This window comes from Podarcis pityusensis, assembly GCF_964106645.2.
Source record: "Podarcis pityusensis genome assembly, chromosome: 1".
Classification (NCBI taxonomy): Eukaryota; Metazoa; Chordata; class Lepidosauria; order Squamata; family Lacertidae; genus Podarcis; species Podarcis pityusensis.
This window is the reverse complement of record NC_138028.1, coordinates 29,582,829-29,596,376: the sequence shown is the minus strand read 5'-3', so window position 1 is coordinate 29,596,376 and position 13,548 is coordinate 29,582,829. Positions and strand designations below refer to the sequence as shown.

The following is a 13,548-nucleotide window of genomic DNA, read 5'->3' as shown; positions in this document are numbered from 1 at the left end:
GAGGCAGACTGCAAAGATTGCATTATGCAGGCAGCCAAACGGCCTGACGCTGATGGAACAGGGCAGTTTTAGTATTCAGAGACAAGGGGAAGAAAAGGACATATTGAATAGAAAAATCACTACACAGTCCCTAATTATTTTCCTCCGAGAAAGGGAGGTTGTTTTAAATAAAAGCCTCATCCCACCCTCAAAATGAACCCTTGGTATCAGTCAGTGGGTAATAAGCACATTGCAAGGCATACAGCAGGTCTCTCTAGACAACTCAGGAGGACTTCAGGCTAGCAGTATGAAGGGATGTACATTGTGCTGCAAGCAAAGTGTCTTTGAATGGCCATTTCAGTCTGAACCAAAGTTAAAATTTGGTTTATTATTTATCTGTAACATTCCCTCCTCTGGGTTCCCCTTATGGCCTCCTGCCTAGGCAGGAAACAGACCCATACCTGCTTATTTTAGGCACGACCTAGGGTTGCAAAAATCTGAGACTTAACAGCTGCTCCTTTGGCTGGTGCCTCCCTCCAGTCCTAATACCTCACAGTAGTGGTGGTAGTAGTAGTAGTAGTAATAATAATAATAATAATAATAATAATAATAATAATTTATTTATACATACATACATACACACCCCGCCCATCTGGCTGGGTTTCCCCAGCCACTCTGGGCAGCTTCCAACAAAAAAATAAAAATACAATAAAACATCAGATATTAAAAACTTCCCTAAACAGGGCTGCCTTCAGATGTCTTCTAAAAGATGTCACTTGTAACAGTGAGTAACAACACAGCTATAAGTCAGGGAATGTATATTATATTCAGATGGTGTTAACCAAAGCACTGGAGTGACATTCTTTAGTTGTGTGACCTTGGGAGAAAACACAACACAAGTAGTCTTTTGGTCTGAGCCACGTACTTTGCCCACAAAGTTCAAAACGTTTTGTTACACATCCACTTTGTATGTTGCTGCTCCATATGGCCAGGTTTCAGCTGCCCGAATCAGACTTGTGCTTTTTTATTTCACTGTGCTCCTCATGATAAGAGCCTACGGAGGAAGCATCCAGGTCTCTCCCTGTCCTGGCTTCAGTTGGGAAGCTCTGACCTTCAGCAAGCACTTGCCTGACAGTCATGTTGACACGGGATGCTTGCAGATACTTGGCACAGACTTGCCAGTCCTCCTGAGAGCAGGGCTCCATAACAGAGTCTTCAGGAAGGTCAGCAGGGAGAGGCAGCTCCAGGCAAGAAGGCAAAGGCTTCCCCTCCAGGTTGGGAAGAATCCTGGGGACTGCGTGGTACAGCAGGCGGCTGAAGCCGGACATGATCATCATGTCCCCACTGTGCATGAACATGGCCACAGGGGCTTCATCTCGTTTCAGCCCCCCTAACAAAAATATGGATGACTGTCCAAAACTAAACAGAGGAAAAAGAGGGAAGGCAGTTAGTAAAACTGTAGCTATGGGAAGATTTTACCAGCTATTCTCTTCTCAATAGGCAAGGTGGAAGTTCCGCTGCAACTTGGCACACATAAAGACCACCCGTGCTGTGCTATATTCATTCTTTTTATGTTATAATTTACATAATACATATGCACTTTCCAAAGTGTTATCTCATTCAACTCTAAAGCAAACAAACAGCTCCCCACACCCTTCCTCTTATGGTACTTTTAACACGTTTATTAGGGAAAGAGCTGTAGCTCAATGGCAGAACATCTGCTTTACATTCAGAAGGTCCCAGGTTTGATCCCTGGCATTTCCAGGTTGGTCTGGGAGACACCCCTGCCTGAAATCCTGGATAGCCGCTGCCAGTCAGCACACAATTCTGACCTAGATGGACCTGACTTAATAAATAATAATAATAATGTCGCTAATTATACCCCACCCATCTGGCTTTGTTTCCCCAGCCGCTCTGGGCGGCTTACAGCATACAGTGGTACCTCGGGTTACATACGCTTCAGGTTACATACGCTTCAGGTTACAGACTCCGCTAACCCAGAAATAGTGCTTCAGGTTAAGAACTTTGCTTCAGGATGAGAACAGAAATTGCGCGGCGGCAGCAGGAGGCCCCATTAGCTAAAGTGGTGCTTCAGGTTAATTATACCCCACCCATCTGGCTTTGTTTCCCCAGCCGCTCTGGGCGGCTTACAGCATACAGTGGTACCTCGGGTTACATACGCTTCAGGTTACATACGCTTCAGGTTACAGACTCCGCTAACCCAGAAATAGTGCTTCAGGTTAAGAACTTTGCTTCAGGATGAGAACAGAAATTGCGCGGCGGCAGCAGGAGGCCCCATTAGCTAAAGTGGTGCTTCAGGTTAAGAACAGTTTCAGGTTAAGTACGGACCTCCGGAAAGAATTAAGTACTTAACCTGAGGTACCACTGTATATTGAAACATAATAAAACATCAAACATTAAAGGCTTCCCAATACAGGGCAGCCTTCAGATGTCTTCTAAAAGTTATATAGTTCTTTATCTCCTTGACATCTGAAGGGAGGGTGTTTCACAGGTATGGGGCAACTTCCAAAACATATTAGCACCTGAGGCAAATTGCAAAATGGTGTCCTACTCCCTATCATTGAAGAAGGGTTAGTGAAGATCTACATCAGAAACAAGGGTGGGGGGAGACTAAATATCTACATTGGGATCTGCTGCCGCTGTGGATCCTGCCACCCGAGGCGGAGGCCTCACCTTATCTCATGGGTGAGCTTGCCCTGTTCTTATGTAATGGTCAAAGTTATTCGCAGGGCCAAACCACACAGGACACCTGACAGCACGTAGCTTGTCCCAGGTGTTATTATTTTCTTTTACAAAACGCAGCCATGAAGGCTTGGTGGGGTGTTTCTCAACTATCTCCCAACTGGTGATTTTTCTGCTAAAACTCCCTCTCCATTCTAACCCCAATAATAGAAATTATATATTGGCACTTTCCCCAATGTAAACAGTAAAGAAAAAGAAGCATTAAGAAGTACTCCTTCCCTGCTTCTTCCACAGAATAGGTCTTCTATTTTGGGTTGTAGCCTTCACATGCAGTCTGACCTCAAATTTACAGAGAAGAAACTCAGGAACAGTGCAGAATGTTGGGATGGACAAAGGTCAATTGACAGGCTTGCCTACAGGGCTGTTATTGGGGGGGTGGGATACGGAATCAATGTTTATAAATGAAATAAACAATGGCTCCCATAGACTTCAGCAATCCTACTATTCTGGATCAGTAGTCGGTTGCTGCCCATGATCTTGATCTGCCCTATTTCCCTACACTTCATATTTCCAGAGGCAGGAAGTTTGTGCTTGCCACATGAAACCTGTCATTTGTACACTTTAATCAAGATGCATTAGCTAGAATATGAAAGGTGTACGCTGCCTTTTACAAAATGTTTGGGTAGCCTACCAGAAAGATAGAAGCGGTTGAGAATAGTCCAATTCAGACTCATCCACGTGAATTCCCAGAGATGAATCAAAGTGATAGTAGTTGAGGATTCCTGCTTCCGCTTGGAAACGTGGAAAACCACAAGCTTTAGCCACTTGCTCCGAGAGGAAAGCCAAGTCAGATGGAAAAGGCGTGTAGTGGTTGGCTGAATATTTCTGGTGAAGGAGCAAAAGAACAACAACAAATACACAAACAGAATTCCAGAGGAACAAAGCCATCCTATGAACAAATCCAGTCGTGACTTAAAGTGAGTTTTAGGTCAATGCCTGGCTGTGTTGGAGCCCACTATCTCCTTTCCAAAGTTGAAGTGGGGAGCAGATTAGGCAGCTTTCCCTACTGGAGTTCCAAGTGTAACATCCATTCAAAATGGGCTTTAGAGCCTCAACTGTCACTTCCTCTGCTATTGCCAACAAGAAGCTCAGTTAGTGCTAGCGGTTGCAACAGTGATTTTGTAGTTCAGACCCAGGAACAAAAATCAAGACACTCAGTATATCAGACATGATGATTAATATTTTTCACACAGGGGTGACATAGTCCAGAATCTTTCCCACAAATTCCTAAATACAAACTTCCCTGAACTAGAAACCTCAATATGGTTTGCTAAATGTTTCTGATGAGAAGACTGGGAATAGGTGGATTTCTTATTAAGCCAGACAATAAGCAGATAAGGCTGCAGGCTCATTTGGTTAAGCATGTCTGCAGCATGCTGATAGACAATTCTTTCTCACTCTACCTCAAGTTTTCAATCTGATTAGAATGTTTTGGCTTCAAATATCTTTAAGAAGCCATGGTGTCTTTAGCAGAAAGCTTGCACAGTGACTTTATGCTTACATTTTCTAACCACTGCAAAAATAAAATCAACAAATATTTGCTATCATATTATCTTCCTGTTATACATTGCCAAGAGGCTCTGTTGTCCTTGAATACCTTTGTATTCCAGTTATAATGGTAACCCAAAGTCACCCAGCGAAGCTTTTCCAGTAAAGTTTTTGAGGCCCGTTTGCTGGAACTTTTGTTTCTGGAAAGATACAAAAGAAAATTACCAAAAAAAAAAAAATCAATTTCAATTATGAATCTCTGCAAGAGTTTTATACAGAAAGTCAAGTTTTTGATGCAGCTTAATACAATTCTTAACTTTAAAAAAGCCTGCCCATAAAGCTTGAGTCTCATTACTACTTGTACAAATGTGAGTCAGTTTTGATCTGTGCTACATTTTCAACAATAGGTTCAATGATAAAAATATAAAGCGGAAAAAAATGGGCTGTGAGCTGAAGGGTCGATTAAGGCAATTCACAGAAAGTATTTTGGAAAAGTGAAATGGAACTATGGAAGGGTGAAGAAAAGCTGGATAAGATGAGTATTTCCAAGACTGGGAAAGATGTCAATTTGTGTAAGAGGCTTCATGGAAAGCTGAGCTGGTCTGACTGGAGGAATTAAAGTTCCATCTTGAAATATCTTTGAATCTAAAGTAACTGAAACCCATTCCATTTTTCTCTTGCAACAATATGGCAGATTGCCTATCAGAATTCATGTAGGATTGCATGGGATAATGATAAAAAGATCATGTTTCCCAATCCACAGATAATTGCATGTTCCTGTAACTTGTCATTTCAAATCAATGAAATACTAAGACACGCAACTTGGGGGCCTCTTTTCAGAGCATTTTGATAAATGATAGTGCCAAGTGGCTCAAATTCTTTATTATTATTTATCACTTGTGAAGAACCTAAAATTTTCTAAGCAGTGTACAGATATATTTTTAAAGGGTAGTAGCTGCTGGCAGGCTTAATATCCAATACAAAAGGAAAACAAGACGGGTAGGGTAGAAAAAAGCACACAAATTCAGGCCACCAATTCTTGAAGTTACATAATCTCAATAGCAGTATCTGATCTGGAAAGCTGGGCCTCCCTATCTTTAAGTGCACAGGAAGAAATCCAACTTGCACCCACTACTACTATCCCTTTTTAACAGAATAAATTATTCTATTTTCTTTCTTAATCTCACCAAAAAGAAATCCAGTTACTTTTGTGCAATAACTTTTAGCACTGCCTGTGACACTGAGATCCACAAGCAGCCCCAAGCTTCCAAGACACAGACAAATTGCACTGAATTTGGCACTTGCAAATTAATTTTCTAAGTGCCTAGAGAAACTATGTTGTAGTTGACCGAGAGACACAAAGTTCATGACATATTTTTAGTAAGCTGCTCGGGTCTTCATATTTTCACGTAGCTTCACAAGCAATTGCTGTCGTGCCTAATATGATATTCCATGCTGCTGAGAACAAAGCAGCAGGGAGAACTGCAGGTCAGGATTAAAGAGCACTGGAAGAGCTGGGTGAGTGGGAGGAGAAACAGCAAGTGAGTTTGGAGATCTGGTTGAAGAACACTGACACATCTTGGCAGGGTGCCCCTAATTAAGATGGCAGACAGTGCTGCACAGCAGAACTGAGATGCATCTGCAAAACTTTGAAAACTACAGAAGCTCCAGAGTAGCAAAGAAATGGCTGTAGGTCACAGATCTATGCGTGGAAAGGTGCAGGGAAGCCTCCAGGTCTCCCGAGTCCACCTACATTGAGTATTGTGTTGTTGTTTTTGTGTGTGTATGCAATTCAATTTGGTATAATCAAGTTTATAATGCTTTCTTTCTTTTTTTCTTTCCCTCTGTATTTTTTTGGAAAGCTGTCCAGCATGGCTGGGGCAGCCCAGTCGGTTGGGCAGGATTTAAGAAATATATTATTGTTGTTATTACTATTATTTATTATTATTATTATTATTATTATTATTATTATGGCATCACTGTCTTCGGTCACTATGAAATTAGCTCTAAAACGAAAGAGAAAGGATATTAAAAGTTTGTCAGTGGGATCTGCTTGCAACAACCAGGTCAAGGCAGACACCTAACATCTCTGACCATGGAAAGAGGTCTACACCACATTACCTTAAAAGCAGAAATACACTACAGTGGTACCTCTGGTTGCGAACGGGATCTGTTCCGGTGCTCCGTTCGCAACCTGAAAGGAACGCAACCCGCATCTGCGCAAGCGCGGGTCGCCGCTTCTGCGCATGACACCATTTTGCGCATCTGTGCATGTGGCGAAACCCTGAAGTAACCCTTTCTGGTACTTCCAGGTCGCCACGGGACGCAACCTGAAAAGACATAACCTGAACCGAACGTAACAAGAGGTATGACTGTAGTTCCAAATATTTATTTATTGGGGTATTTCTAAACCATCAACTTGTTATAAGTCAGTTCAGACATCAAAATCAGAGAACACACCCAAAAGCCCATATTTGGGCAATAAAAAAGACTTTTAAAATAACAACTGAAAAGAAGCGCAAATCACCTGACTTTACCATTTAAGACCTCCCAGGGCAATTACACAGCCACTGTTGAAATCCTTTATCCTGGTGCTGGAGGAAAGTTTTATAGAGGTAAAACTTCAGCATTTAAATTTCATTGCCGGGTCAAATAGAACCGGCAGCCTTTACAAATAACTGGCTCCATGTGCAGATAATGACAAGTTTTAATTACATTACTCTGCAAGTGCATTTCAGCCTCATTTAATCCTTTGGCCCCTTTGCTTGACTGGATGCCCAACTGTAATGTCAAAAACTCAGGTCAAACAACTACAAATAAGGTTAATTCACTGCCATGCTGCAAAAATTGTATCTCCAAAACTGCTTGAGCAGCGCAGCTTCCTCTACTGCTCACAGAAGAATCAAAGACAAAAAAATCCTCAGAGAAAGAAGTTGAGGTAGAAGAAATCCTCAAGGGAAAAGGGGAGAAAGCCTTTCACTTTCTTGGCTAAGTCCAAGCTTTCAACTGCTTACATGATTTTTCTTACCACTCTCCCCATCACTAGAAGTAGCTAAAGGTAAAAGGTAAAGGACCCCTGGATTGTTAAGTCCAGTCAAAGACGACTATGGGGTGTAGCGCTCATCTTGCTTTTCAGGCCGAGGGAGCTGGCATTTGTCCCCTGCTCTGACTTACAGCAGGAATTGTTCTAAAGTTGTCTGGTAATAGGGAAGCATATTATTATTATTATTATTATTATTATTATTATTATATCCTTATACAACCCTAATTTTGACACAGTCACATGTAATAGGGTGAATGAACAGCACAGAGCAGCACAGAGGGCCTCTAAGTTCATGAATCCAGCACTGAGAATAGTTAGCAACCAAGACAAAGCTGTCTCTTGAAATTAGTACACTATGGATAAACATCAATGGGTTATTTTCCGTGTATTTATTTTTTTTTTAATAGTAAATACCTAGTTTGTTTCAAAGAACAAGTTGGTTACTATTAAATAATCTGAATAGAAATACGTTAGCTCCTTGGTTATACTTAAATAGAACCAAAGACAATACCAGACACTTAAAACACAGTTAAGAGACTTTATTACTTATAAACATATTTATATATAACTATTCATAAAAAAATCAGAGCAGTTAAAACAATACAAAATACAATAAAAAAATAAAAAAGTTGAAATCAGAAATTATTGTGGATATGCTCTCAACTGTCTGAATAACCCTGACAGAATAGAAGCTTTCAGCAGGCATTTGAAAGCTGAAACAGCAGGTGCCTGCAGTATCTACTGGCAGAGTATTCCACAATACTGGGCTGATGACACTAAAGGCTTGAATTCATGATGTTGTTGAATGAGCCAACTCTGGGAGTGACCAATGGCACTCATACAGATGGGGTCAGTGATTATTGAACTGGGATATAAAGGAGATACAGTGGTACCTTGGGTAAAGTACTTAATTCATTCTGGAGGTCCGTACTTAACCTGAAACTGTTCTTAACCTGAAGAACCACTTTAGCTAATGGGGCCTCCTGCTGCTGCCGCACCGCTGGAGCACGATTTCTGTTCTTATTCTGAAGCAAAGTTCTTAACCTGAAGCACTATTTCTGGGTTAGCGGAGTCTGTAACCTGAAGCATATGTAACCTGAAGCATATGTAACCCGAGATACCACTGTATGTAAATGACCTTTTATCAAATTGCCTTGGGATTATTTGGAACCAGGACATACCGCAACTGATGCTGACTCTTCCCCCACAGATCAGTGGTTTCAGTAGAAGACATGTGCATATCCAAATTGCACACATTAGGCTTCTGGGTATATGTCTTCAGGCACTGCTTCACCCAGTGACGCTGGCAGCCAGGAAGGAAGGGATCTGGGATAAATATAAACCCTAGACAAAAATGAAGGTGGATGGGGAAGAGATTGTTAGGGCCTCTATACATGTGAGCACTGAAAAGAACATTGAGAAACAGCAGGAACACAGAGCTTACAAGTTTACAACCTATGTCCTTCAGAAACAATACAGGTTGCTACAAACTGTTCTCCCAACTAAATTTGGATCATATAACATTTATATCATAAATAATGAGAGAAGCAAACACCACATCAAAAAAGTCCTCCCCTGCCCCTCGCTTGTCATACAAACACACTCACCTGGATAGTTTTTGAGGCCATAGGCTTTCCATTGATTAACTGGACGCAGTCCTGCTCTGTAAGCATCGTGATCACTTACTGAGGAAAAACTCAGGGGAGAGCTGACAATCTGGTGGCGGAAAATTGAATATGAGACACCTGAAATGTGACCCACAAACCTGGCTGAATTTTATTAGCCAGTAGGAGCTGTGCCCATCACCAACCCCAATCTGCCCCTTGAAAGGAACTGAGTCTTAAATGTGATGTCAATACGTTTCAGAGAGGCTAAATTCATCTACAAAAATAAGCCCCAAACTTCCTCCTTAGCTCAGAATTGAGGGTGCCTTGTCCCTTACTAAGCTGCCTGATGGATCTCTCCAGGGCCTTTTCCCAACAAGAGCAGAGAAACCAGCTAGATCTTGTGCTGAGTTTGGACATGCTCAGAAAACACCTTGATATTTCCCAAAGTCAGCCTTCAAAAAGAGCAGCTGAAGGGAGGAAGAACCTTGCCAGTTTAAATATTCTGTGGAGAAGGCAAGTTTATACTAAAAGTTCACTAAAATATGTTAATTGCCAGCAGAGTTCATTGGATAGTGTTACCTTTAAATTCAATGGGTTATCAAAGTAAGTCAATGGGGACAATGAAGCAAAAGTTAATAGTATTTTTCTGAAATAAGTGGGCCTGATGTTAGTTGTACTGGGGCTGTTTGCTGGACTGTGCCTACTATCTTTTAGAGTCAGTTACTATAGCTTTAAAATGGAAATAATAGTAAACCCAGGAAATTGAACTTACACTCAAATTTTCCCATTGATGCACACCTATCGCACTGATTCGCGATGCTTCCTGAAATCTACCAGGTTGTAAAATACCTGAGTCAGAGGCATGTGCTATATTTAGAATTTCAGCTCTTCAAAGCAATATAGTATTTGTTTTCATTACAGGGGAACTGTCAGATAGACAATAAAGCAGCAGTTGCTTCTCTGGACCTGTGATGGTTTTTGTGGCACATTTTATTTCTTGATTCAGTAGGTTGTGAAACCTGAAGTCACAGAGTTCTGACAAACAGCTCACTTTTCTGTCTGCACCATAATCCCAACATTATGTACGATTATGGCTATTAACACAGGGATTGCTAGTGCTAGAAAGCCACAACATTTTATAGCCTGTGGCAGAGTAGAATCCCAATTTCAATTGGGATAATGCATTAGTTTCCAACTCTGGTGGATATGTGATTTTAATTGAAATTACAAACGATGCTGAAGAAATAAGAGGGTAATCATAATTATGCAATCTTTAGGTCTGAAGAGCTTCTTTCTGTGACAGAAATTCTCCTTGGGAGGGCTGTAATTATACAGCACTCATTACAGTATTAACTGAGGACCAGTAAACCTGTCTAAGCACTGGTGCTAGTCGGAAATTGTTAATACCTAGTAGTCACTTTTAATATGTTATTCTTAATGAAATAAAAAGGGATCTTTTGTTACTGAAGACAGTGTTAATCCTCTGTCACCCTGAAAATGTCACCTTTATTGTTAATTTTCTCTTCAGTAGTTAATTTCCTGCAACAGTCAGAAGATAATGGGATGAGGTGGGTAAGAAGCAATAGGCAAGACAGAATCTTCCTTTCTGAAACATGTCTGATAATAATGCAAAGAGGAATTAAAAAAAAGACAGGGAAGAGACAGAACACACAGTGGAGAACTAACTAGTAAAATGCATAACACAGTGAGCACTCCTATGCAGTTTCCTTACAAGGTTACACTGAACTTTTGTGACTTGTCACCAGTGTTTAAAGCCCATTGATTAAAAAAAATCAAGCACAGAGAAGAACAAATGTAATTTGTATATTTGCCACAGACAAGGATGATGATAATCAGAGGCACTGTGGATGTACCAAACAAGTGAGTGGGCCATGATACAGGTCTCTCCTTTCAGCTTTAAAGAGCAATCAAAGGGATAAGAAATCTACATTAAAAACGTTAAACAACAATATTCCAAAATTAGGACAATTGTCTATGCATTCTTACACAGTCTATTAGGGTGACCTCCAAATATTTGCAAAAGCTAATTCAACAACAGGAGACATTAACAGAGAACAACGATCACAACATCTAGGCTTCTGGCAACTGAGTCTGCTCTAGGACACCAAAGAGGATGATGGGGGCAATGAGTTCCAAAGAAATTTTTGTCTATATCAGAGGTTGTCAACCTGGTCCCTATCGAGTGGGCGTTTCAGGATTCTAGGTGGGTGGTAGGGGGTTCTACGGCACAAGCCGAATCCTCCTTCCATCGAGCACTGGTGGGCGGTCAGAAAATTTTACCATCAAGCAAGATGCATTAGTGGGCGGTAGGTATAAAAAGGTTGACTACCCCTGGTCTATATAAAGAGTTTTTAATATGTTTCATGTTGTTTTCAATAAGCACTGTATAAATCTAGCATTAAAAAAAGAGTTAATCATTTCAGATTCCTCTTTTTATGCAGTTTCATACAATTTATATCACATTCCCCTTAACCACTTTTATCAAACTTTAACTCCATTGCCCTGATCCAATGAGGAAAGTCCTTGTGAAAAAGCAAGCTTCCATTCATAAACCAGCTGATATGGATGCAGAAATGTTTTTGGATGTGCACTCTATTTGCAGGGTAATGCTCATCAGGGCACCACTAAATTTGGCTGAATCTTTTAGTGTGCACAGAAATTTGCATATTCATCTAGATTTCCAACTCTTACAGCCAACTAGTTGCCCATAATTATCACCGGGTCATCTTTTTAAACTACTTCTCCATTGTCATGTGTATAAACTGCCAATTATTTTTCAAGACAATGGCTAAGGCACCATGACCAGTAAAAAGATTACCCTATTATTTATTTCATAAAATATATATGCCACTTGATTGTTAAAAAAATATGAAGCGGCCCCTTAAGTACCAAGTAGGTGATTGTAACTTTAGTTTTCAGAGGCAAGAACCTAAGCTCAGATAAGATGCATATTAAAATTGCCTTGAGGCTCATACAAAAGACAAATCACATATTTAAACAAATAAAGAGTCTTTAAAGGATTTAGACTTAAGAACCCAAAGCAGAACTAGCTAAAGGGAGAGATATTCAGAGAAAAACCAGAATGCCCTCCCCACCCCACTAGTTTTCTACCTAATTGCAGCAACAGTCATATAAAAAAAACTTGACATCTTACTGTATGTAACATATAGTTTTGACCCAGATGATTAACAAGTAGAAAAATGTTCAAACATGGATATGATTTCATTTATTATGTGGTGCCATAGTGGTAGAACATTTGTTACACATCTTCAGGCTGCTTCTCAAATGAGGCGTTCACAAAGTAAATGAAGGATTGAACTCTGATTAATAAGAATACACACAGAGGCTTGAACCGGCAAGACTCTGGGAAGGGTGCGTATAATAATCTCTCTCTGTCTGCCTCCAGCCCCTGGCCCAGGTCATTTTATTCACAAAAGAACTTTTACAGAGTGTTTGTAAGAACCAATCAGATTTCTTCTGAGCATTTCAACAAACCCACATGGGGACAAAGTTTAATTACCGAAACTAATTAGGCATGGGGTAAACAAAGAACAGAACTACAAAGGAGAGCATTTGGCAACCCCAGGAGGTGATAAACAAGCAATATACATGATAAGGAGGATGGCCAGGAGGACAGCGATCATTATCCCCTTCAAGTGAGATCTGTTTCCTGACCCTAAGATTAACATCCTAAGATTAACATATCAGAAAGCTACATCAAAGAAACTTGCCCACTATCTTTGATGACCCAGGATGCCTGCCTGGTGAAGCAACTGGCACTGTACGTGACTTGTCAGGCAAGAGAGATGGACAGTAGAGGAAATGGCCAGAGATGCAGAGGGTTGTGGGATTTGGTCAGAAATTATTGTCAGTGTATCAAACTCAGTCAACACAATGCATTCATCGTGGACACAATGGCTTGATGCATATTTTATAATTCCTCATAGTAATCCCACCTGCCCCCACACTCTGGATATTTGCACTCCTACATCTCACCGTTTTTTATTTATTTACATTTTATTTTTAAAATTTTTTATTTGTTTTGGTTTTTTTGTAAGAAAAGTTTAAGATAGTAGAGGTTAAGGTAGGAGGAGTACTGTGTTATCTTCATGTTCATGTATGTGTTCTTATATCACAGAAAGATGTCTAGCACATTCCTAAAGGAGAGCTCAAGAACCTTTACCTATTCTTTTCTAAAACTGAACAACTAGGCAGGACCCATGTCAGTCTGTTGAGGCAGCATTGAGCATCAGATAAATTTGCGGGAATGTAATTATAACTTCTTTGATTACACATGAAAAACCAGCTATCTGGTAAGCGCACATGAGCATAATTAAAAGTAATCTGCTGAACACGTGAACAATTCCAAGTTGGCCTTCCTGTGTCCAGACAGCGAGTTGCTTCCTTACTGCAATTCACAATCTGAGCACAAGAGGTGTCCGGCGGTGCTGCAACTCTAGGTGTGTATAATGATATTGTATCCATAGGTAATTTTCTCAAAGAGCTTTATGAAATTAACAGGCTGAAAGTCTAACCCCATTTACCTGGGAGTAAGCCTCACTGAACTCAATGGGACATACTGTGGTACCTCAGGTTAAGAACTTAATTCATTACGGAGGTCTGTTCTTAACCTGAAACTGTTCTTAA

The 13,548-nt window shown here is 40.5% G+C and overlaps 1 protein-coding gene across 1 annotated transcript in view; it reads right to left on the bottom strand.

Annotated features, from left to right (window-relative positions):
- Positions 1 to 568: 568 nt before the first annotated feature.
- The window catches only part of ALKBH1 (alkB homolog 1, histone H2A dioxygenase), a 14,653-nt gene continuing 1,673 nt past the window's right edge, over positions 569 to 13,548 (bottom strand). The window contains exons 2-6 of the mRNA XM_081003929.1: positions 8,881 to 8,989; positions 8,455 to 8,617; positions 4,340 to 4,430; positions 3,374 to 3,567; positions 569 to 1,398 (exon numbers count right to left, since the gene is read on the bottom strand). Coding sequence (XP_080860055.1) covers positions 975 to 1,398; positions 3,374 to 3,567; positions 4,340 to 4,430; positions 8,455 to 8,617; positions 8,881 to 8,989 — 981 coding nt within the window. The 3' untranslated portion in view covers positions 569 to 974. The remainder of the gene's footprint in view (positions 1,399 to 3,373; positions 3,568 to 4,339; positions 4,431 to 8,454; positions 8,618 to 8,880; positions 8,990 to 13,548) is intronic.